At 42.0% G+C, this 27,166-nt stretch overlaps 1 protein-coding gene across 1 annotated transcript in view; it reads right to left on the bottom strand.

The window, feature by feature from the left end:
- The window catches only part of LOC124796033 (carboxypeptidase B-like), a 128,044-nt gene extending 104,939 nt beyond the window's left edge, over nt 1-23,105 (bottom strand). The window contains exon 1 of the mRNA XM_047260118.1: nt 23,005-23,105. Coding sequence (XP_047116074.1) covers nt 23,005-23,105 — 101 coding nt within the window. The remainder of the gene's footprint in view (nt 1-23,004) is intronic.
- Between the last annotated feature and the right edge of the window lie 4,061 nt (nt 23,106-27,166).

The following is a 27,166-nucleotide window of genomic DNA, read 5'->3' as shown; positions in this document are numbered from 1 at the left end:
TAGCACAGAGACAACGCGTAGTGAGCTAAAAATAATGGTGTACAGTGATCGAGCCGCTCTTATAAGGCATACATTTCTGCGTAGCAGTAGTAGTAGTAGAGGGTTTTTTGGGCGCACGACAGCAAGGTCTTCAGCGCCCGCTCAGTAACAGATTGAGACGGGTGTCAAGAAAATACTCAGAACAGTAAGATAAAACATAACGAAAAACACAGGTAACAAGCTTTGAAAAATATGTGCCTACCCACAACGAAGCGTGGGACGAAGCATGTCGTCAGCAGTAAAACATGGACAACACAGGAAGAAAGTGGTAGAGGGAGCTGAAACAATATAGCAGATGGAAGTGGCTGGCTCAAAATGGCTCAAATGGCTCTGAGCACTATGGGACTTAACTGCTGAGGTCATCAGTCCCCTAGAACTTAGATCTACTTAAACCTAACTAACCTAAGAACATCACACACATCCATGCCCGAGGTAGGATTCGAACCTGCGACCGCAGCGGTCGCGCGGTTCCAGACTGTAGCGCCTAGAACCGCTCGGCCACTCCGGCCGCCAAGTGGCTGGCTGACTGCAAGGAAAAAGAGGGAGGAGCCAGCCAATACACTAAAACCTCCAGCCTAAAAGTTTAGGCCAGAGTCCAGACACATCACAAAACTTCAAAACCCTAGACACACACGTCTCATCGTTAGCTAAAACACAAGGCAGATCCCCATCAACTTGTGCTTCTGCCCTTGCATCACGATATAAAATTCTTTCCGTTAATATGTGCCGGACAGAGATGTGCACACCACAAGCATCACAAAACGGGGGATCCTCGGTCAGTGCTGAGCAACACTTGAGATGTTTGCAAAACGAGACAATTTCTGATGTGATAACCGCAATCACTGGCTTTTCCAATGCTATTTATAATCCGTCTTGAATGCAAAAAATGTTTATTCACATGACCGGGTTCGGTTCCTCTAGAACCATCTTCAGACCTGCAATTTCGGTTACAGGAGTAACCCGTCCATACACAGCAACCTTCACATGCTGCGTCACATAAAACTGGTTGCAGATATGAAGATGGTTCTAGAGGAACCGAAACCGGTAATGTGAATAAACATGTTTTGCATTCAAGACGGATTATAAATAACATTGGAAAAACTTAAAATGTTGTAAACAGCGACGCCACTGGACAGTGAATGACTGGCAACGAGTGATTTGGAGCACCCTGGGGCAATCAGATGAAAGGGTCTGAGTTTGGTGAATGCCTGAAGAACCTTACCTGCCATCATATGTGGTGCCAGCAGGGAAGTATGGAGGAGGTAGCGTTACGGCAAGGGGATGGTTAGGGTGTGCTCTCTTCACTGTGCTACAGAAGAAGCTAAATGTGGAAGGATGTAAATACATTTTACAGCGCTGTGTTCTGTGTGGATTCTATCAGCATAACAGTGCACCCTGTCATAAAGCCGCATCTGTGAGGGAATGTTTTGTGGACCAGCAACATTCCTGAAAGGGACTGGCCTGCCCAGAGTTCCGCCCTGGATTGAACGCTTTGGAATGAGTTGGAACGTCGACTTCGCTACAGACCCCAGTGTCCAACATCACGGCCTCCTCTGGTTCGCCGGCCGTGTGGCCGAGCGGTTCTAGGCGCTTCAGTGTGGAACCGCGCGACCGCTACGGTCGCAGGTTCGAATCCTGCCTCGGGCATAGATGTGTGTGATGTCCTTAGGTTAGTTAGGTTTAAGTAGTTCTAAGTTCTACGGGACTGGACCTCAGATGTTAAGTCCCATAGCGCTCAGAGCCATTTGAACCATCCTCTGGTTTCAGCTCTTGAGGAAGAATGGGCGGCCATTCCTCTGTAGACATTCAGGCACCTAAGTGTCCCAGGGGAGTTCAAGCCGTCACAAAGGCGAAAGGTTGGACACACCCAATATTAACGTCCACTAACAGATGTCCGGACGCCTTCGATCGGATAGTGTCCAGTACATATTACTGAAAAGCCTTACGCCCTGATCTGCAACAGATTCTTGTATCTGACAGTGATTCGACCTACGCTACGCGGCAGTATCGATACGGAGTCTGAGATACTGCAGTTTGCAAGTAATAACAGTTCTTCGCGATTCCACTGACGGTGTAAGCAGAGTTTACAATGGGCGCTTCATCTGGCGGAGCTCTGCTCTTAAATACGTGTGCGCGGTTGTTTAACGCTTTATCACCTGAAGCCTTCGAATCGCATCATTTGATACAGTGTTTGACAATTGCTTATCGTTCGGTTTTGCTCTTTCAGTTTTCACTCTAGGCTGATCTTGTATGTTTACGACTTTGCAGTGTTTTAGATTCTGTTTCTGGGCCGCTGTTCACTATGTGAACTTAGTCGCTACCGACCTTTCGGAATGCGAGTTGTTCCAACTGTCACTGCGTCACTACCTTCCGAGTGATAATGAACTTTTACTACCGTTGCCGGGTAGCAAAGTAAAATGGCGACGAGCCTTTACTGATACTAAAGAGAAAATATACTAAACCACACACCATTTTCTTGTGCTCAGCATTTCGTTCATATGTGGAGATAAATGGAATCAGTTTTTCAGCTAGATAGATGGGAAAACTAGAAGAATATAATGGAAAGGGGGAAATATAATCATGGTCCTGACATCAGTAAGCAGAGAAGTAGTAGTAGTAGTAGTAGTAGTAGTAGTAGTAGTAGTAGTAGTAATAGTAATTTTATTAATCCGCGTATCCCTTTTACATAGCTAATGGCATTTCATCCTATTACAGTTTAATAAGGAGAAAAACAAAACATAATTCATACATACAGGCGTTTAGATACATGTATAGTTTGCAAGGGTGGGTTCCGGTAGTCTCCCGTGGTCCTGTAGTAGGAACCATCCCAGAATTTGTCTGACGTAATTCAGGGAAACTCAGCGAAGATAGCCGGATTGAGAATGGAGCCTCCATCCTTCCGAATACAAGATCAGTCTGTTAAAAGCTGCGCAATATCATTCCTTTTCACCATGGTGTGCAACATTTCTACGAAACGAAATTATTTTATGACGTAAAAAGCTAGTGCTATATGTTTTTTTTTTATTTTTCACTATCATTCATCGCACACACTATACCTGAATTACTTAATTATGTACCTCTACCCACAGTATCGGTTGACATCAGGACCATAGCGAAGATTCTTGTTTTCCATTTTGTGCACCGCAACTCCACATTAGCTACCCTGAAAAACTGGGCAACACCCTCCATAATGAGTGACATACTGAGCTCAGGAAGAGGATAAGATGTTAAAATTATACACTGTACAGTTATGGAGTAAGGTTTTCCGAGAAAGAAAATGTTGTAGTGCGAAACTGTTATGTGCAATAACAGACATTTTTATTGTTTTTATCATCATTATTTATTTTTTACCAAACCCCTACTGTGTGTTATTCACTGTACAGAATGAATTAATTTTTAACTCCCTTTTTAAAAAGGCTATTTCAGTAACCCCTTTTTCTCTTTGGGAAATTTATTGGGCAATTTTACTCTTCAGTAGAAGATATTGTTTTGAGTCTTATGATTATTATTTTTGAAGAATGTTAGTGGAACTCCTATGGCATCATTTTGTTGTGAGTCTGTCTGTCTGTCTCTCTGTCCATCTGTTAAAAACGCGTTTTCTCAGGAACGGATACATATATCAAGTTGAACTGTAGCTCACATACTAAGACCTATAGTCGTTTGCGGGTGTAAAAAAATGAAGCTTCTAAAGAAATTCTGTCAGAGGATACGACCATTTATGAGTACATAATTTTATACTGGCAAATTCGCTCATTACAACCTATAGGTTACTTCCCTTTGACTCAGAATCATGAAATTTGGCAGAAAGCAAGGCTCTACAGTACACGTAAAGGGAGAAAAACGGAAATTGTTAATTTGTAATTATATCGAACGATATAAATATTTCTTTTCTCAGTTTTTACCCGCTTTCAAAAGTAAAATTAAAACATTCTCGAAAGTCTTGTAATTCCCGGGACCGATATCCTACCATTAAGGCAGAGGGGGAGGGGGATTCCCGCCATTGCAATGTGTTCCTTTTCGGCTAGAGAGAGAGTGGTTTCCGCCTTTTATTAACACATGCAGTTCTAGATCGTTATATGTGGTCGTACCTGCACTTTGAATGGATTACCCTTATTCGTACTCGTAATTGTCGAAGAGGAGGCGGCTGCGGTGATTGCACGTCACAGGCTACACGCGCATTTTCCCGACATGTGGAGTTTCCTCGGAGAGAGAAATAACAGAGCACACTGCTGAACAGATAAACATCCATGACCGGCCACGGTGAAGCGCTAACTGCGAAACAAGGTATTGGCGATATTGCGGCAACACGACCTCTACCGACGTTTCTATGTAACCAAACACACCAAACACGTTGGAGGGAAATCTGAATGAAATATAACTAGATGTACAATTTTTATTCAGTGCTGAAATGTGGTAACTATTCGTGCGTCATACTGTAGAAGACAGGTAAAGAACGGCAAATCTACGTTTATAGTTTTTCTAGATTTACGAAAGCTTTTGAAGATGTTGACTGGAAAACACACTTAGAAAATATAAAAGTTGTAGGAATAAAATACAGAGAGCGAAATGTTATTTACAGCTTTTGCAGAAACCGGAGCGTAGTTATGAGAGTCGGAGAACATGAAAATTAAGCAATGAGTCAGAAAGAAGAGTTCAAATGGTTCAAATGACTCTGAGCACTATGGGACTTAACATCTGAGTTCATCAGTCCCCTAGAACTTAGAACTACTTAAACCTCACTAACCTAAGGACATCACACACATCCATGCCTGAGGCAGGATTCGAACCTGCGACCGTAGCGGTCGCGCGGTTCCAGAGTGAAGCGCCTAGAACCGCTCGGCCACACCGGCCGGCAGAAAGAAGAGTGGCAGGATTGTTATCCATGCCTGAAGTTATTCAGTCTGTATTCTGAACAAACAGTAAATGAAAGCAAGAAGAAATTCTGATGGGAGATTAGGATTCAGAAAGAAGAAGAAGGAAAAAAAAAAAACTTTGAGGTTTTCCATTGACGTTTTACACTGATCAGCCAGAACATTATGGCCGCACACATTTGACACGGATAACAGCGGCGAGGTGTCGTGACATGGAAGCAGTGAGGCCTTGGTAGGTCGCTGGAGGGAGCTGGCACCGTATCTGCACACACACGTCGCCTAATTCCCATAAATTCCGGGGAGGGAGATGATGAGCCCTGACCTCATGTTCAGTGTTCGATCGGGATCAGATCTGGTGAGTTGGGGGGCCCGCACAATAAATGGTACACGCCACTCTGTTCCTCGAACCTTGCCATTACACTCCTGGCCTTTTGAAATGGCACATTATCTTGCTGAAAAATGCCACAGCCGTCGGGAAATATCGTCATGAAGGGATGTACGTGTTCTGCAATCAGTGTACGATACCCCTTGGCCATCATGGTGCCTTGCACAAGCTCCACTGGACCCATGGATGCCCACTTGAATGTGCCTCAGAGCGTAATGGAGACACCGCCAGCTTGTCTCCGTCCCGCAGTACAGGTGTCAAGGACCTATTCTCCTTGAAGATGACGTATTCGCGCCCTCCACAGGCATGATGAAGAAGGTATCGGGATTCATCAGATCATGCAGCGCTCTGCCACTGCACCAACGTCCAGTGCCGATGGTCACGTGCCCATTTCAATCGTAGTTGCCGATGTCGTGGTGTTAATATTTGGACATGCATGGGTCGTCGGCTGCGGAGGTCCATTATTAGGAGTGTTTGGTGGACTGTGTGTTCAGACACACTTGTACTCTGCCCATCATTAAAGTCAGATGGTAGTTACGCCACAGTTCACCACCTGTCCTTTTTTTACAATTCTGCCCGGCCTACGACATCCGAGATCCGTATTGAGGGTGGTCGTTGAACCCCACCACGTCTGGATGTGGTTTCACTTTGGTTTCACCACGTGTTGAAGACGCTCACCAAAGCACTCCTCGAACACCCGACAGTCGTGCAGTTTTCGAAATGCTCGTGCAGAGCCTCCAGGCCAGCATAATGCGCTCTCGGTCAGCCTCAGATAGATCGCGGACCTTCCCCATTTTACACACGCACAACACGCTTATACACACCGTGCGTGTGTCTGACTAGCAGTCATTCCTCGCTAGGTGGCGCTGCTATCGCCTTTACGAGCTTATGTCGATAGGAGGTCGGTGACAATAATGTTTTGGCTGGCCAGTGTATTTATATTAGACACAGCAAAGGATTTGGAAGAGCATTTTCATGCAAAGGATAGTGTCTTAAAAAAGGTTTTAATATGAATATCAACAAAAGTAAAACAAGGGTAATGAAAAAAAGTAAAACAAGAGTAATAGAGTGCAGTTAAATTAAGTCAAGTGATTTTGAAAGTATTTGGAAACGATACACTAAAAGTAGTAAATGAGTTATGCTATTTAGGCAGCGAAGTAACTAATGTTGACCAATATGAAGGCGATATAACATTCAGACAGGATAAAGCACAAAAACATTTCTGATAAAAGAAGAATTTGTGAAGATATAAATTTAAATGTTAGGAAGTATTTCCTGAAGGTGTTTGTGTAGAGTGTAGCCTTATGCGTGAGTGGAAAGTGGACAGTAAGCAGTTCAGACGAGATGTGAACAGAAGCTTTTGAAATTTGGTGCTACAGAAGAATGTTGAGTATTGGACTCGTAGATCACGTAGCTAGCAAGAAGATACTGAATCAAATTGGGGTAAAAGAGGAATTAATGGCTCAACTTGACTAAAAAGAGGTATCGGTTGATAGGACACGTCCAGAGGCATGAAGAAACTATCAATCTGGTAATCGAGGGTAGTGTTCGGGTTAAAAATTGTAAGGGAAAGCCAATGCTTGAATGTAGTAAGCAGGATCAAGAGGATGTAGAATGCAGTACGCATGCGCAGAAGAGGCTTGCACAGCATCGAATAGCGTTGAGAGCTGCAACAAACCAGTCTTTGGACTCCAGACCATAACAGAAGCTGTGAATAATCAGGTGAAGAGATTCCACACCACCAAAACTTATTTCAGCAGTCTTACGCATCTTTAAACCGAAAAAGCTAAGAGGTATACACATATATTATGAAAATGTATGTAAGTATGTATGTATGTGTGTGTGTGTGTGTGTGTGTGTGTGTGTGTGTGTGTGTCTGTTCCACGTCTCCACTTAAACCGCTGGACCGATTTCAACCAAACCTCATATCTTAATGTCAGACGACAATCGCTGTGGGGTAAGAACTACCTATCATAGGGGTGGGGGTGATAAAGAAGCGTAGCCCGTGACACGTGAATTCTCAGACTTTATTCATCCAGTATTTGAGAATGAGAACATTTAGTGACTTTCAACAAACTTTATGCAGAACTTCAAACCTTTATGAAATTTATCCTCGCTCAAAACATATTCAAAATAATGAAAGGAAAAATATTTATCGTTTACTGCTTTTCCGCTGTTCGTATAGCACAAGTACTGCATGAGGCATGGCGTTATAATTTACTACTTATTTATTACTAAATGCATTCACGACTCATTTTAGAGACAATATGCACATATAATCACTCGATGTAAGGGCAAAATTAATCATTGTCCATCACATGTACGGAATACATGGCGTCATAAACAACGCGAAGCGTGAAAAACTGCCGCATCATGCATGACGTTTGAATTACTTATTTGCTACTAACTCTATTCGAAACACATTTTGCAGTAAGTACCCACATATGTCACAGAATGTACCTACAAAATTATATAATTGTACGACACATAGTTCAGGAGCTATGAGGCCATAATCATTAAACCGACGAGCGTACGTCACAGCACGCGACACAGCAGGTCTTACGAATGCCAGCAGCCGTCTCCGGCGGGGAGTGAGTAACTACGCTGAAGAGCCAAAGAAACTGGTACACGTGCCTACTATCGTGTAGGGCCCCCGCTAGCACGCAGAAGTGCCGCAACACGACGTGGCATGGACTCGACTAACTTCTCAAGCGGTGCTGGAGACCATTGACAACATGGATCTTGAAGGGCTCCCCATAAATCCATAAGAGCACGAGGGGGTGGAGATCTCTTCTGAAAAGCACGTTGCAGTACATCCCAGGTATGCTCAATAATGTTCATGTCTGGGTAGTTTGGGTTCCAGCGGAAGTGTTTAAACTCAGAAGAGTGCTCCTGGAGCCACTCTATTGCAATTATGGACGTATGGGGTGTCGCATGGTCCTGCAGCAATTGCCCAAGTCCGTCGGAATGTACAATGCACATGAATGGATGCAAGTGATCAAACAGGATGCTTAAGTACGTGTCACCTGTAGAGTCGTATGTAGGGGTCTCATATCACTACAATTGCAGGCGCACTACACCATTACAGAGACTCCACCAGTTTGAACAGTTCCTTGCTGACATGCAGGGTCCATGGATTCATGAGGTTATCTACATACCCGTACACGTCCGTCCACTCGATACAATCTGGAACCAGACTCGTCTGACCAGGGAACATGTTTCCAGTCATCTAAGTCCAACATCGGTGTTAATGGGCCCAGGTGTGGCTTAAAGCTTTGTGTCGTGCAATCATCAAGGGTACACCAGTCGGCCTTCGGCTCCGAAAGGCAATATCGATGATGTTCCGTTGAATGGTTCGCACTCTGACGCTTGTTAATGGTCCAACATTGAAATTTGCAGCAATTTTCGGAAAGGTTTCACTTATGTCACGTTGAGCGATTCTCTTCAGTCGTCGCTGGTCTTGCAGGATCTTTTTCCAGCCACAGGGATGTTGAAGATTTGACGTCTTTCCAAATACCTGGTTTTAACGGTACACTCGTGAAATGGTAGTTTGGGAAAATTCCCATTTCATCGCTACCTCGGAGATGTTGTATCCCATCGTTCGTGCGCCGACTATAACACCAGGCTCACTTAAATCTTGATAACCTCCCATTGTAGCAGCAGTAAGCGATCCGACAACTGTGCCAGGTAATTGTTGTCTTCTATAGGCGTTGCGACCGCAGCACCATATTGTGCCTATCTGTATGGGAATACGCCTGCATATACCAGGTCCTGTAGCGCTTCCGTGTACTTCAGACGAGTTTAATAATTCTTGATTGCTCGTTTAAAGGCCGGCCGGTGTGTCCGAGCGGTTCTAGGCGCTTCAGTCTGGAACTGCGCAGCCTCTACGGTCGCAGGTTCGAATCCTGCCTCGGGCATGGATGTTTGTGATGTCCTTAGGTGAGTTACGTTTAAGTAGTTCTAAGTTCTAGGCTACGGATGACTTCAGATGTTAAGTCCCATAGTGCTCAGAGCCATATGAACCATTTTTTGCTCGTTTAAATGCGCGCAAGTTCTCGATAGCACACAGCAAATTTAAGACCTTTAGTGTGTACATTTTCAATTCTGTATAGATTTCCCATGGGCCCTGCACCGAGCCGAATGTTCGTGACGTGTGGCGGACAAGCCGACTAGTGTAACGTCTCAAGTTTGTTGTTGGGCCCGTATTTCTCGTGGACCGCATTAAAAACAAAGCCAGATGCTGTGATGTACGGTCGTAGGCGCACGACTATAAGTAAATATCTGGGCAGCGTCATTTTTCTCCGGTAGTGTTTAATGAAGGAAAATGTCCAGAGAGCCTTCGGTTTGCTGATGACAGTGCACCACTAGTGCAGAAAAAATGAACAACAGAATGGAATAACGCAGTGGAGCACGTTTGAAATAGACGTGAAAGTTTATTGTAATAAGAGTAAAATAAAGTATTGTTTATGTGGTCTTCAGTCCAGAACCTGGTTTGATACAGCTCTCCGTGCTACTCTATCCTGTGCAAGCTTCTTCGTCTCCCAGTACCTACTGCAACCTACATCCCTATGAATCTACATCTACATCTACATTTATACTCCGTAAGCCACCCAACGGTGTGTGGCGGAGGGCACTTTACGTGCCACTGTCATTACCTCCCTTTCTTGTTCCAGTCGCGTATGGTTCGCGGGAAGAAGGACTGTCTGAATCTACTTAGTGTACTCATCTCTTGGTCTCCCTCTCGATTTTTACCCTCCACGCTGTCCTCCATTACTAAATTGGTGATCTCGAAATGCCTCGGAACATGTCCTACCAACCGATAGTCAAGTTGCGCCACAAATTTCTCTTCTCCCCAATTTTATTCAATACCTCCTCATTAGTTACGTGTTCTACCCATCTAATCTTCAGCATTCTGCTGTAGCACCACATTTCGTAAGCTTCTATTCTCTTCTTCCCCAAACTATTTATCGTCCATGTTTCACTTCCATACATGACTACACTCCATACACATACTTTGAGAAAAGACTTCCTGACACTTAAATCTATACTCGATGTTAACAAATTTCTCTTCTTCAGAAACGCTTTCCTTGCCGTTGCCAGTCTACATTTTATATCCTCTCTACTTCGACCATCATCTGTTATTTTGCTCCCCAAATAGCAAAACTCCTTTACTACTTTAAGTGTCTCATTTCCTAATCTAATTCCCTCAGCATCGCCCGACTTAATTCGACTACATTCCATTATCCTCGTTTTGCTTTTGTTGATGTACATCTTATATCCTCCATTCAAGACACTGTCCATTCCTTTCAACTGCTGTTCCAAGTCCTTTGCTGTCTCTGACAGAATTACAGTAACATCGGCGAACCTCAAAGTTTTTATTTCTTCTCCATGGATTTCAATACCTACTCCTAATTTTTCTTTTGTTTCCTTCACTGCTTGCTCAATATACAGACTGAATAGCATCGGGGAGAGGCTACAACCCTGTCTCACTCCCTTCCCAATCACTGCTTCCCTATCATGCCCCTCGACTCTTATAACTGCCATCTGGTTTCTGTACAAATTGTAAATAGCCTTTCGCTCCCTGTATTTTACCCCTCCCACCTTCTGAATTTGAAAGAGAGTATTCCAGTCAACATTGTCAAAAGCTTTCTCCAAGCCTACAAATGCTAGAAACGTAGGTTTGCCTTTCCTTAATCTTTCTTCTAAGATAAGTCGTAGGGTCAGTATTGCCTTACGTGTTCCAATATTTCTGCGTAATCCAAACTGATCTTCCCCAAGGTCGGCTTCTACTAGTTTTTCCATTCGTCTGTAAAGAATTCGCGTTAGTATTTTGCAGCTGTGACTTATTGAACTGATAATTCTGTAATTTTCGCATCTGTCAACACCTGCTTTCTTTGGGATTGGAATTATTATATTCTTCTTGAAGTCTGAGGGTATTTCGCCTGTCTCATATATCTTGCTCACCAGATAGTAGAGTTTTGTCAGGACTGGCTCTCCCAAGGCTGTCAGTAGTTCTAATGGAACGTTGTCTACTCCCGGGGCCTTGTTTCGACTCAGGTGTTTTTGTAATTGTATGCCTTAGGTATTTAGTTGAACTGACAGATTTCAGATTTGAATGATTTATCGTGTAACCGAAATTTAACGAACGTTTTTTTTTAGTATTCATGTAAATGGTCTTATGCTTTTAATAATCAGAGCCAATGGCCACTTTTTGCATCATACAGATATCTTGTCTAAATCATTTTGAAATTGGTTTCGACTTCTAATGACTACTAGACGGTAAATGACAACATCATCTGCAAATAATCTAAGACGGCTGCTCAGATTGTCTCCTAAATCGTTGATATACTTCGGTTAGGAATAGCAGAGGTCTCGTAACAATTACTTGGAGGACACCCAACCATCATTCCTGTTTTACTCGATGACTTTCCGTTAATTACTACGAACTGTGATGTTTCCGACAGGAAATCACGAATCCTGTCGCACAACTGCAACGATACTTCATAGCGACGGAATTTGATTAGATGATGTGTTTTAGGCCTTTTGCTCTTCCTTGTCTGTATAAACGATTTGGGAGACAATCTGAGCATGAGCAGCCGTCTTAGATTGATTGCAGATTACACTGTCGTTTATCGACTAGCAAAGTCATCAGAAGATTAAAACAAATCGCAAAACGAATTAGAAAAGATATCTGTATGGTGCGAAAATTGGCAATTGACCCTAAATAACGAAAAGTGTGAGGTCATCGACATGAGTGCTAAAAGGAATCTAAACTTCGATTTTACGATAGATCAGTCAAATCTAAAAGCCGTATTTTCAACTAAATACCTAGGTATTACAATTACGACCAGCTTAAATTGGAAGGAAGAAATAGAAAATGTTGTGAGAAAGGCTAAGCAAAGACTGCGTTTTATTGGCAAGACGCTTCGAAAATGTAACAGATCTACTAAGGAGACCGCCTACACTACGCGTCTCTGTCTTGTTTTAGAATACTGCTGCGCAGTGTGGTATCCTTACCACATCGGATTGACGGAGTACATCTAAAAAGTTCAAAGAAGGGCAGCAAGTTTTGTATTATCGTGAAATAGGGGAGAGAGTGTGACTGAAATGATACAGGATTTGGGATGGACATAATTAAAACAAAGACTTTTTCGTTGCGTAGGAATCTTCTCACGAAATTCCAATCATCAACTCTCATCTCCGAATGCAAAACTATTTTGTTTGACGCCGACCTACATAAGGAGAAAAGATCACCACGATAAAATAAGGGAAATCAGAGCTCGTACGGAAAATATATGTGTTCGTTCTTTTCGCGCGCTGTACGAGACTGGGATAATAGAGAATTGTGAAAGTAGTTCGATGGACCCTCTTCCAGGCCTTTAAATGTGCTTTGCAGAGTATGCATGTAGATGTAGATGTAGAAGTCGTTTGAGAGGGACGGTGTCAAAAGCCTTCTGGAAACCTGGAAACATAGAATCAATTTGAGATCCACTGTCGATAGCACTCATTAATTCGTGTGAATAAAGAATTAGTTTTGTTTTACGAGAACATTATTGGCTGCATTTGTGCTGACTATGTGTCAATCTTCCTTGCTTGAAAAATGCACGTTGTACAATGTTTTCCAGTCCACGTGTAAGTCCGCGCGTAATTGGCTGAATAGCACGTTTGAAAGGTCGATTCAAGGGCATACCAACTCCGATCAGAAGTACGCCTCGGTAGCTGCGCGTTAAGCGCAGTAGATTGCTGACCAACCGGGTGTTGGTTCGATTCCCGGCGACTCCGGGATTTTTGCCGCTTAGGGACTGGTGTTCTTCTCACGTTAGTATCGTTATAATGGACATTCCACTGTTGCAAAGGTTGTATGAGCATGCCTCAAAAGCCAGTTAAAAAAAATTGGCTATGGCACCATACCGAATAAAGTAGTGGGATATTTAAACTAAACTTCGATTTGATGATTGCTTTATCTTACATGCACGTGATACTTTAGGAATGTCTCATGACGACTAACGCACAGTCCTAACCACCAGAGACGCGTTAGAGAGGGGCATTACCTTTTGCTGGGTTCATCCCGATAGCTGAATAGTCAGCGCGTCTCTGCTCGATTCTCGGAACTGCCTTGGATTCTGCGATGGTGGGAGGACTGGTACGGGGCACACTTAGCAATGTGCCTTTGGGTGGACACCACAGAGTATTCTCATTGCCCGCTTCTGTGCAACCACCGCTTTTTACCATAAGGCATTAATGCGTGTAAAATATAAGATACGTTAACATGTTGAATGGTTTGCTTTTCAAACAACTAAATAAGCAAGAGATAAAAAAACACGAACGTAAAAAGTTTGAGAAACCCAGTGAAACGTTTCATCTACATGAATACTCACAAAATATGGAACATTTCATGTTATTCACTGGCTGTTCATGTGCTACACAAATTACTAGTGTTATTCTATTAGTTGTGTAGAAGCGAATTGACAGTGCCTTTTTAAATAAAGAGTGAATGCTGATGAATTCTTCTCTGGTTATCAGCAAAGTGGTGGCGTCGTCTTGTCGCAACGTTTCAATGCGTTTCGTACAGACTTCGCCAGAAGATGATGGGTACGAAACTCATTGATACGTTGCGACAAGACGACGCCACCACTCGGCTGATAACCCGAGAAGAATTCATCAGTGGAATACGCCGAGAAAGAATGCAATCGCAAGAGTGAATGCATTTGCAGAGAACCACTTATTAATTCTTTCAAAAAGTTATTAACAATTTTTTGTGCTGCTATCTCTTAACCGAAGCAATTGCAACACTTGTCTCATTTACGAGCTGTACCGACCCTGCTTGATGTTTGTTAAGCGCAAGTACGTCGTTCATATTAGCTAGACGAGTGGATGCAAAGCTGAATGCTCCTCGAACCCATTCGTGATTTCTTGAAGTCACTGATATTTCTTCACTCTTCAACATTTTTCAGCATCCGTTTTCGTATTGTTTTCTCGGACGAACACTTGATGTAAACTGAAGATATCACGTATTTCAGTTCTGGGCACATTAAGGGTTAATTATCGTTGCTTTGCTAGGTAATGAGAAATTGTGATTTATCTATAAGGTACCGATAAGTTGCTCGTACAATATGTATTGAGACACTGTCAAAGACAGCGTCAGCTTGGATTAACAGAAATCGGGGGTACGGAAAGACCTAAAGCTGGAAGATTGCAGGTTTTTCTCATTTGAGAGAAAGTCTCACAGACATGACAAGCTCTCTGGACTGGCAGAGATTCCAAGATATTCTACAAGGAAATTCCAAGAAATTGTTTTTGGCCAGTAGTTGAGAGTAAATCGAAGAAACACGAAAGTAATGAAAAGCAGAAGAAATGAAAACAGCGATAAATTTAACATCAGGATTGGTGATCACGAAGCAGATGAAGGAATTCTGCTACCTAAGCAGCAAAATAATCCTTGCCGGACGGAGCGAGGAGGACATAAAAAGTAGACTAGCACTGCTAGGAAGAACGTTCGTGGCCGAGGGAAGCCTACTAGTATAAAAAAACATAGGCCTCAATTTGAGGAAGAAATTTCTGGGAATGTACGTTTGGAGAACAGCATTATATGGTAGTGAAACACGGATTGTGGGAAAGAGAAGGGAATCGGAGCAGTTGAGATGTATTGCTGCAGAAGATATTGAAAATTGGGTGGACTGACAACGTAAGGAATGAGGAGGAATATGTGGGAAACACTGACAGGAAGGGACAGGATGACAGGACATCATCTAACACACGAAATAACTTCCATGGTACTAGATGGAGCTGCAGAGGGTAAAAACTGTGGAGGAAAACAGAGATTGGAATACATCCAGCAAATAACTGAGGACGTAGGTTGCAAGCACTACTCTATGTTGAAGAGGTTGGCACATTGAAGGAATCCGTGGCCGTATCAAACCAGTCAGAAAGCTGATGACTCATAAAAAAATGTAGAAATATACCCGTAGACGCATCACTCGTAACAAGCTGTTTGAGGAGGAATAGTAAACATTGTATTTTACGCGGTGGTGGTATAGACTAATTTGAATTAAACATTCCGTTTAGCATGAGTCCAATTTTTATTGGTCACAGAGATAAATTTTCATTTTGGGTGTTGGCTATGGGGTTTTTTCTTTTTTAGTGATTGTCATTTTCATTACGAAATTTACGGCGTGAACTTTCAACTGCGGTTGTGATTGTTACTTATTCTCAAATATTATAGTTTCTACCCTGTATACGCATGCCGCACTTACTTACAAATGGTGAGTATGTCAATATATTATTAGTGTACGAGTTTTGTAATTGGAGCGTAGCTTCTGGCTGTAGAGAATGAGGTAGATGATTTCCTAATCGCACAGTACCAGCTTCAAGTGTTGTTACTCTTGTCTGCACTAAATTATGTGACTCGTGCTGTGCCCAGGGGTCGTATTTTACCTGCACGTGCAAATGAACAGTGTGTGGATGGAATAGGAGACATGATTTATTCGGTACAACGTAGTCCTTCAACAAGCACACTCACAATTTCTGCACTTATCAGTGATTCACGTATAAGAATGTGGCAGAAATCACATACGTACGGTCTCTATGCTTATCATTTAGAGCGGATTCAACACCTCCGACAAGAAGATGAATGTAGACCGTTGGAATGTTGTCGCTGGTTAATTGGAAGTCGCCATGTGCTCCCGTTAATGGCGTTTGCTGATGAATCCACTTTCACTCGTGAACGGTATCAGCGCACACGTAACTCACATTGGTGGTCTGACGAATGTGAAGACATAATTTCAAGAATGCTTTTCTGTAAATGTATGGCGTCGTATGAAAGATAATCGGTTTACTGGGTTTTTCAGGTTCCCACGTTGTCTTACAGGGACCCTGTGGTGTCACCGCCAGACACCACACTTGCTAGGTGGTAGCCTTTAAATCAGCCGCGGTCCGTCAGTATACGTCGGACCCGCGTGTCGCCACTGTCAGTGATAGCAGACCGAGCGCCACCACACGGCAGGTCTAGAGAGACTTACTGGCACTCGCCCCAGTTGTACAGCGGACTTTGCTAGCGATGCTACACTGACGAAATCTCTCTCATTTGCCGAGAAGATAGTTAGCATAGCCTTCAGCTAAGTCAATTGCTACGACCTAGCAAGGCGCCATCACCAAGTTATATTGAGATGATAATACTGTATCATCAAGAGCGATGTTATACAATTATGGATTAAAATTAAGTATTCCAGAAGCTACGTACTTTTCTTTATAGCATTCGTTACGTATCCTGTTTCAGACCTCACGCCAGCCTGCGTGAGTTTAAGCGCGTGCCTTTCGGCTTCCTCTCATTGTGTCTAGGCTGTCTTGTCTAGACACAACAGACCCCTTTATCTAGGCTTCTTGAAAACGAGCTTCATGCATTATTGGCAGAGGTTCCTATTGCTACAAAGATAGATATGTTCTTGACGCAGCCCCTGCACAGTCTAGTCGTCGGGTGCCACATCATCTAAACCTAACATTTCCCGGAAGATGGATCGGAAGAAATGGTCACGTTTCTTGGCCACCGAGGACGCTGTACCTTACCTATTCAGACTTTGCCTGCAGGAATAGTTGGTGAGTCAAAAAAGGAAGAGCAAACACAATAGACGAAGTGATCGTTCGGAATATGAACAGTGCTTACCTCACAAAAAAATTACACTAAGAAGGCCAGAGATGAACTACACGTGGTGACGTCAAAAATATTCGAAAGTGCATTCATGTCGGAGATAGAATTTATGAAAATCTACTTTGAACATAAAGATTAGCGCACTCTGGGTGTGCGTGTTCAAGTTACATCCTAACAGATGTGTCTCTGTAATCAATAAGAATTTGATACATGTGATGTGGAATGTTTCATCTGAATTAGTCCACACTACCATCTAATAAAAGCTATATTACTAAATGGGTAACACTGGTTCATTAAGTACCGTCCCAGTTGCAGGCTACCTATCTAACGGCTTCTAGGGACAATAAAAATTTCATTTTCAATATATAATGTAAATTTTGACCGAATTTTAAAGTTTAAGATGCTGTTGTAATCTATTCATTAAATGGTGTAATCTAATGTTAAATGTTTAATACGGTAAGTCAAGCAGTGAAGTTAGATAATGCATACACGGGGTGTTTGGGAATTCCCATCATGATCTTCTAGAACTTGTAGAGGGGAGTAAGCACAGAATATTTTGAATAGGAACACATGTCTGGGAACTTACCGATCTCGGACGGTTTCAGTTCAGAAGCGTAACTCATACACTTCCGCTTGAAGAAATGAATTAGGCGTGATGCGGTATAATTATTAGGTAACAATTCGAAAGGAAACATATCGAAACACCTATTTATCACTTAAGGATACCGGGTACTTATAAATGGTGGAAAAATCGAAATTTTTATGACTTTATTAAATTCTATAGTAAAGTTACAGTCATGTATGCCGCCACGCCCCCTTTATTTCTGTTACAGAAACCAGTATTACTTCGAAAAGAACTGTGAACTTTCTGTTTCCAGCGATTATACGTATGACACATTGCATATGTTGGTAACAGTGCAGGTTTCTTGTGTCTGTAAATGATTATCTTTGCTAGTATTTACTTTTGTTTCGCTGAAGCAGTTTGTTCACGTGTTACTGAATGTTTGTTGCCCAAGAGCTACATATGTTTGACGAAGTACATATCCTTCAGTGTGCAATAAATACGAACTATGCCACGCATCAATAAATTCAATAAAAGGAAATTCCGTGGTAACCAGTTCACACACAAAGCAAGCCACACTGTTGAAAGTAACCTATGTATCTGTTATTCAGGGAAGAAACTCCCACAACGCATGCCTCCTGGTGATTCAAATTTTTGTGTTAATAATGACGCTGTTTGTAGTGGATTTGTTGTTGTTGTTGTGGGTATCTTATCTTCTTTGAGAAAGGAAGTGGCGAAATGTAAACAACGTGATGGTGTAGGCTGTCTGGAAATTACCGGAAATAACTGAACAACAAAGTAGCAGGAAGGGTTTAGTGTCAAAATTAGTTGTTCTGTGTAGATCCTGCAATAAATCTACCTCGAAAATGACTTTGAACATTGTGCGTAATTCATATGATGTGAATTTGAAGTTAGTATATGCAGTGCGTGCAATAGGAAAGGAAAAAAGGCTGCTCAAACTTTTTGTGGTATGATGGACCTTCCTCCTCCTCCCAGTAGGTACAGCAAGTACATAAAAATAGTTTTAGATGCCTTGACGGTTGTGTCTGAAGCATCTATGAAACGTGCCGTAGAAGAAATTGTAAATATTAGTGGAACCAGGGACATTGTTGTTGCACTTGATGGGACATTTCAACGTCGAGGACATAGTTCCTTGAATGGTGTTGTATGTGCTACTTCCCTGGAGAATGGAAAAGTTGTTGATGTTGAGTGCTTATCTAAGCACTGCCACACCTGCCATGGTAACACTGAAGGACACATTGAACATCAGTGTTCTAAGAATTTATGGTGGTTAGAGTGGAGCTCTAAAAATATTTCAGAGGTCGGTGCCCGTTTATAACATTAGATATATGAAGTAGCTAGGCGATGGGAACTCTAAAGGTTTCAGTAAAATTAATGAGTTCAGTGGTTATGGTGATAGCTTGGTAACAAACCTGGAGTGTTGTAGACATGTGCAAAAGAGGATGGGTGCTAGATTAAGGAAGCGACGACGAGAAATGAAAGGAAAGTTGCTCTCTGATGGAAAATCTCTGTCTGGCCGAGGCAGATTGACAGAAACTCAAATAGACCTTCTTCAGAGTTATTATGGACTGGCCATTAGACAAACTGCACCTCTGAATGGTGTTACAGCAATGAGGAAAGCTGTACGGGCCACCTACTCTCCTAAGTTGTCCACAGATGACCACCCTGTTCAGGGACTTCGCCGTAAAGGAGCAGATTCTTGGCGTGGTTACCAAAAAGCAAAAGAAAGTGGTCAAATATACCATCATAAGCATTCACTTCCTGGGAATGTTGTTGTTGTTGTTGTGGTCTTCAGTCCTGAGACTGGTTTGATGCAGCTCTCCATGCTACTCTATCCTGTGCAAGCTTCTTCATCTCCCAGTACCTACTGCAACCCACATCCTTCTGAATCTGCTTAGTGTATTGATCTCTTGGTCTCCCTCTACGATTTTTGCCCTCCACGCTGCCCTCCAATGCTAAATTTGTGATCCCTTGATGCCTCAAAACATGGTGCCTGGGAATGTTATGAATGAAATAAAACCAATTTTTAGACACCTGAGTGACCCTGTTTTGCTTAGTAAATGTCTTCAGGGGGTACTCAGAATACATATGGAAAAGATTACCCAGGACTAAATACATCAAAAGTTGGTGTACTAGATGCAGTCATATGTTTCAATGATGAAGTGATAGGATGGTTGGAAATCCTGAGAAATTTAGGCATAAAATGTGTCTCTAATATGTAAGATCACTTGCTTGTGTGTGACAGGCAATGGGTGCATGAAGCTGAAAGATTCGTTCTTCAAGTTACCAAAGAAGCAAGAAGTGCTAAAAGGTATGCCAAAAGGAAGAAATGCTGCAGGATGAAGACTATGCTTCAGGAATGTTCTGAGGCACACTTTAATTGGACTCATATCGTCATTCGTAATTTCCCGCAAGTTGTATTTTTCAGAATTCAGGCACAAATATTTCCTAAAGTTTATAAAGCATTGCTCTAATTTTTTTCTGTAGCTTGCAATAGTCCATACTTATGTAGTAGACCTAAGCTTTATTGCAGAATCAACTAAATTGTAGAAAAAATAACATTTTTATTAGGAAAAAATTATTAAAATGTAAGATGTGATATTTTTTATCCTTGTAATGTACATAACAGGTGGAATTAAATAGGTCTAGTACCTAAGCCATCGTGTTATGCATATCTGGTAAAAATTTGCTCTCCTTCAAATGTATAACATTGGATTAAACGGTACCTCAATTTGAGGAAGCATTTTGGAAAAAAAATTCACCAATTTCTTTGTAATTTTTAAATGACCCTAAGCAGGTTCAAAAATATTCAAAATACTTCTAATTTGTGTAGAAAGTGTGCTGCATTACCTAAGATCAACAAAAAATCTGTAAAACATATATATTACAAACAGTGCCTGAAAGAAATAGGTGTTGATTTTTACATAATATTGAGCCAGAGAAGTACCCTGTATCCTTAAGGATGTTTTTTTTTTGTATTAACACCTAAACATTATACGTTTACCTTATTCCAAAACAGAAAGAACGAAGCATACTGTACGCACAGAACACGATGTTCCAGTGTTAGTGCAAACAAACGTTAAGTGATGAAATGATGCTTCGCTATGTTTTTTTTTTTTTTTTTTTTTCGAACTGTCACCTAATATATGGGCTATTCGGTCACGAAATGGAAACTACTGTGAAAATCCATGAAGCTTTGCACAGATGTATTGAGTAATATCTCTAACACGCATGTCGATCACGCCACGTCGTTCTTTTCAGCTCCGAGCGCACAGTGAACACGGCTAGAAAATAATATCGCCCACCAAGTGTGAGAGCCTGGTGAGAAATTTCACCTGAACCTATGCAGCCTTCATATCATAAGAGTTATGCGTTTCCTTCTTCAAGACAGTTTTCAGCCGCATTTCTCAGGGACAATGAAGATGCTCCTGCAGAGTTTTCGATGGGAAGTATTGGATCGTCCATAATACAGCCCGTGATGTCTCCCTCTGAGTTTCATCCCTGCTCACATGAACATATGGCTATGAAGACAACATTTTGGCACAGGCAGCGAGCTGTAGGCCAGGGTAGAGAATTGGCGGAAAGCACTGGCGGCGGCCTTCTAAGACGAGGGTACTGGAATGTTAGTACAGCGCTGCGACGAATGTCGAAGTCGGAGCGGCGACTATGTAGCTGAAATTTGTAGCTAACTGTTGCAAATAAAACATTTTTGATTTTCACAGTGGTTTCTATTTCGCAGCCGCTCAGAAATTACTTTCCGAGTACCCCTTGTAACTGTAATGCGTCACGCCTAATTCAATTCCTCAAGCGGAATTGGATGATTCAGATTCTCAATTGAAATCCTCACAGAAGGGAAACGTTGCATTTCCGGACGTGAGTTCCTATTCAAAACATTATCTACTCACTCCCACGTACAAGTTCTAGATATTTGTACTGGGAATACACAACCTCCTGTATGTGTTGAGGTACCGTAGCTCACGGGGCGCAAATTACCCAGATTACATTCATTCACTATCTGAGGATGAGAACGATTTCCACGAAACTTTTCGCGTAATTTCAAACCTTTGTTCAAACGTGTGTGAAATCTTATGGGACTTAACTGCTAAGGTCATCAGTCTCTAAGCTTACACACTACTTAACCCAAATTATGCTAAGGACAAACACACCCACCCATGCCCGAGGGAGGACTCGAACGTCCGCCGGGACCAGCCGCACAGTCCATGACTGCAGCGCCTTAGACCGCTCGGCTAATCCCGCGCACCTTCAAACCTTTACGAAATTTTTCCCCACTAACAACCTGCCCACAAAATGATGAGAGTAAAATAGTTTATTAAGTACCAAATTTTCACTGTTCATGCAGTACAACTAGAGCATCAGGCCTTAAGTTTTAATTTGTTGCTTCTTCACTATCAGCTTTATTCGCAGTACATTTTGCAAACTGGATCCTCGTATACCACTGAATGTACCTGCAAAAGTACATCATTGTACGGCACATAGTTCAGGCCATTGAGATCCGTTAAAAAGCTAACTTTTGCTTAAAACGAAGCACAGACTGTACTCATCCGATGTGTTAATAGCCGGCGCACGTAACGTCTTCCAGCAAATTTTAAACATAATTTTGAACCGTTTCTAAATTTTTTCTGGCTTACATGCTTAACGACAAATATTTAACACATTAACATAGCCAGACTTTTGGAGCTGTTTTACACATGGCAGTTCGATTCTTTACATAATCTGGGATTGAGGGATTTAGTGTTATTTACTAACACTTATAAATCGCCGTGCGGGTCGCAGTGCTTCACGAGCTCAACCCATGAAATCTTAACATGTTGCGGCGAAAAGCGTCCTATAGCGACTCGACGAGGTTAAACATAATTTCAAACCCTTTCTAAACATTTTCTCGCTTACTTGCTTAACGTCAAACACGTAACACATTAACTCACTTGTAAAGTATTCAGACGTCTGGAGTTGTTTTATAGAAGAGAGTTCGATTGTTTAAAGATTCAGGGAGATGAGGGTCTAGTGGTATTTACTAACCCTTCTAAACGTCCGCCCTTATAGTTGAGTGGTCATCGTGACGGATTACCGTCCTACGGGCTCGGGTCCGATTCCCGGCTGGGTCGGGGATTTTCTCCGCTCAGGGACTGGGTGTTGTGCCATCTTCATCATCATTTCATCTCCATCCGGCGCGCAGGTCGCCCAATGTGGCGTCGAATGTAATAAGTCCTGCACGAAGGTGGCCAGACCTGCCCCGCAGGGAGCCTCCCGGCCAATGACGCCAAACGCTCATTTACATTTATCCTTCTAAACCATCATGAATGTAGTAGTGCTCCACGTGCTCAATCCATGAATGGTATGAGATGAAAGGTTAACATGTCGCGGAGAAAGAATCCCTGCATTGAGCACCGTACAGCGATTCGACGAGGGTTTATACACAAGCAGTTGCTATAGTGGCAGAACGCTAGGTGAGTGGAAGACTTACCCACGATACGAGGTGGACGATGTCGGCGCGACGGTAGATGCCAACAGCAGCGGCGGCAGCAGCAGCAGCAGCAGAGGCAGCCACGGCTGTGGGGCGAGCATGGTGGCGTCCACCGGACAGGCACACGCCGCCCACATGCGCTGCCTTTATACGCGCCCTTATCACCACTACTGGCGCCCTCTCCAGAGGGGACCGCGAAACGCGGAAACGTGGTACAGCACGTCGCCCTGCCATTCTCATCACTGGAATGATCATCAGTCATCACCTTGACGAACAATTTTCTTAACCCTTCGTTTCTACTGTCAACTAATTTAACATTATTGGTGATGTGGCCTTTGAGCGGCGCTATGTTAAATTTTTTATTCGAAAATAAGAGAAAAAATATTTTAAGATTTTAAACATGGTTGTGCTTCAACAACTCCTCATGCGAGATCTTCAAAGAACTGGAAATAACAGACACCAGTTGTAAAATACACGGTTATTAAAATTTGACCATGGTTTCGGCAGTTTTAGAACTTGAAACACGTATGTAACGTAGCAGCGATGGCGAGGCATTGCAGCGTCTCTGACCAGAGAGTATGCGCTTGACTGCGCGAGTGTTGCGAGCAGTTCGCTAGTTGTCGCTATGCAGAGAGTACTCTGTCAGTAGTCGTTGCGAGCAGTAGCTCTGTTCAGTGGCGGGCAGTACAGTAGTAGTCGTCATGTAGAGCAGTACGCTAGTAGTCGTCATGCAGAGCGGTCGGTCAGTAGTAGCAGCCCAGTGCGGTTGTGTGATGTAGTCTGTCGGCATTCTGGTCAAGAGGCTGAATGAGGTATATTATTAATTAAGATAATCATCGGATAATGTAAGGTTTATTTATTGTAATTAATTTTCAACAAGTGCCCCCAATAATAGTTTTGATTTCAAAAGCAATTTTACATAAAATTTTTATTTAATTGAAGTAACTATTTCGTTCCACTTCCCTTAAAGAAAAATTTCAGTAAAATCACAGAAAAAAGGAATATTATTATTTGCAATGCAGTTCCTCCAAGCCGTGCGCAAGAATAAGAGCAGAAATTTGACTAGCAGTTACAATGAGGTAAGAATTTAATTCTGATTTTTGCACAGGGCCAAAGACCGATATTTCGGTTTAATTGAATTTCATTAGCAGTGAATTGTTTTTCATTATTTTTGTGGAAGCTTACACCAGAGTCAGATTGCGAATTTCACATTTTTGTTGCCTTTGTCAGTACATTTCATTGCAGGGAGGTTATTCTTGGCTCCTATTCATTTATTATTTCTGTCTTTAAAATTTCAGTGGAGAGGTTACACTTAGCGCAATGTCCATTAGCATTTCTAAATAATATTGTCATTACTTTTAAAAATTTTGTGGGGAGGTTACACTTGGCGACACCCAGTCCAGGATCGTATTTCGTTGAGAGTCTTTTGAACAACAGTCAGATATCTGCTCTTATTTGCTTAAGTATAATTAGGATTTGGCGCAACGCTTTTATTAATCTTGTGACTTTCATTCTACAGGTCAACGGCAATTCGTTGCTCTATTGTATTTGAGTGTTGCTTTTGCATTTGTGCTTATTGTTTTGTGAATATTTGTGACTATTGTAAAAATGCCGCGAAAGACTGTGAATAGTGTATCGCGAGGTATTACGAACGAAATTACCGGCTCAAACGACTTTACCGATAGGTCATGTGACACGCAGTGTAATGATGTCAATCCTGCGTTTACTAACAATCAGTGCGTTCCAACCATTAATAATGATGTAGACCTTAATGATGAACAAACGAACTCGATTGTGTCTTGTGTTGATTTGACGACAATCGATGATGCGGAGCGCCCTATTGTAATGAGCGCTGCCGAGCTTAACACACCCGATTTAGAAAATTCAAATAACGTACAGACAAATTTTTCGAACGAAAATGGTCAGTGTACTGAAAATTCGACGGATTCATTTAACGCGACAATTGCAGGTACACAATCAAACAGCACTGATAATGGAGTAAGTAATGTTACTAGGGGTCAATTTATGGCATTTTTGGTACAAAATTTCAAACAACTTAATGAACAGTTCAAACAACTTAGGGAAGATTGTAAACAACTTAATGAAAAACTTGATGAGCAGAACAAACGACTGGAAGAAGAGAACAAACAATTCAGAGAACGGAACAAACAATTTTCTGAAGGTATTAAACAGCCGAGAGAAAAACACGATAACCTTAATGAACAGAACAAACAAGCTAGCGAACAGATTACAGCTGTTACCATACAATGTCAGGACACTAAAATACAATTACGTGAGGATACTAAGGCTTGTGCTAATAAAAGTAATAATGAAGTTGGCACTGTTGCACAAGAATTAAGTAGTACACAAATTAGAGAGATTAGAGCGCGCACAGAGGCTTTCAGACAGTCGTTCTTCCCGCGAACCATACGCGACTGGAACAGGAAAGGGAGGTAATGACAGTGGCACGTAAAGTGCCCTCCGCCACACACCGTTGGGTGGCTTGCGGAGTATCAATGTAGAATGTAGATGTAGATGTAGGCACAACAGAATCACAGATACACGAAATTAATGCAATCTCTGAACAATGCCGTAAAAACGTAGTACAGATTCGCGACGAAGTTAATTTAGAGTCAGTGGAAGTTTCACACACTGTGAATACGGAAATTGTTAATAAAAGTGAACGACACAACAACCAAATTGACGAAAGTATTAAAGTAACAGAGTTGAAAACTATTTCAGTCACCAATACGTCACAGAATCCGCCACATTGCGAACATTTGTCTGACTCACGCAGCGCGTATAACTTAAGCAATATATGGAGACTACGCGACTTAAAATCCGAAAAGCCACGCGACTTAAAATCTGAAAAGCTACGCGACTTGAAGTACGAAATGACACAGACGAACAGATTCACTCACAAACCCGAACGTGTTTTCAAATTCAGTGGCGAGAACATAGATTACGAGCAATTTTTATCCGCCAGAAAATGTAAGGAATTTAATAATGACAGCGTACAGGTACACGCTTTGCGCTGTATACGACAATTTATCTTTGTACATTCACCGCTATTACCTGTAATGCAGAAACTAGCTTTGAACCAGAGGCGACAATTTGCTATTGTATTTTCATCAGCATTACGTATTATGCAGAAACTGGAATTAGCATGGATACAACTATTTGCTTTTGAATTTATACCGCAATTGCCTGTAACGCAAAAGCCAAAATTTATTTGCAGTGCGTAAATGACCTCAGGGGATTCATTACGCTTTAATGAATATGTGCCGTAGCGAGCATAGGGCCCCGAGCTGTAGTAGTGCTGTTTCATCTTTAGTTTTCTGCACTGCTGCCTTTTCTTCTACTATCCTTTATATCTATCAAAACTGCTCTTTAACTATTGCTCTTTGTAGTATTAAGAAACGAGTAATGAAAACCGGATATGACAAATATTTTTACCGAATGTGACAATTTTCAGTAGGCACTCCCGTAATGACAACTACCGCCGTAATTTTAATAACAGATAAAATCGTAATCATCAGTATGTGTAAAAGTTTGAGCAATAGGAACCATATTTTTGTAACAATAGATGTTTTTCACCACAACAGCATGAAAGTAAGCCGCTTAGCATACCTAACCAACAATGCAGTCTACAAGGTCAACCAAACTTTAATGTTTCGCCGCGTGCACGTATAGTCCCAGCCCCAACAAATAGTAACGCATGGCAGCAAAGAAATAACTACGTACAGACAACACACTATTTCAACTCGCATCGCAATGCGCCGTATAGAAATTACTTTCACGACAGACGTAAAAACAGTGAGCATAATTACCAACATACGTTTAATAACAGTCGGTCTTACCAGCAACAAAATAATCAACAAGAACATATTCTCATGAACGAACCCGACAGTAGGTATCATCCAGAGCGTAACACGTCTGGAAGAAGTAATAGAACTGTTCAAATAGTAGAAATGCCACAGCATCCTGCTGATAATAATAACACGTCAGATAGAATCTGACTAGATACTGTACAGGACGCATCTTCCAATAATACAAGCACTACCTTTGACACGCAAAATGTTGTTCGTGAAAATGTAATTACTTTTGACGACATACGAGACACTGTTTTCCAGGAAAGACCAGTTATTCAGAAAACCATTTC

The sequence above is a fragment of the Schistocerca piceifrons genome, chromosome 4 (assembly GCF_021461385.2).
Source record: "Schistocerca piceifrons isolate TAMUIC-IGC-003096 chromosome 4, iqSchPice1.1, whole genome shotgun sequence".
Taxonomy (NCBI): Eukaryota; Metazoa; Arthropoda; class Insecta; order Orthoptera; family Acrididae; genus Schistocerca; species Schistocerca piceifrons.
This window is presented reverse-complemented; position numbering and strand designations above follow the sequence as displayed.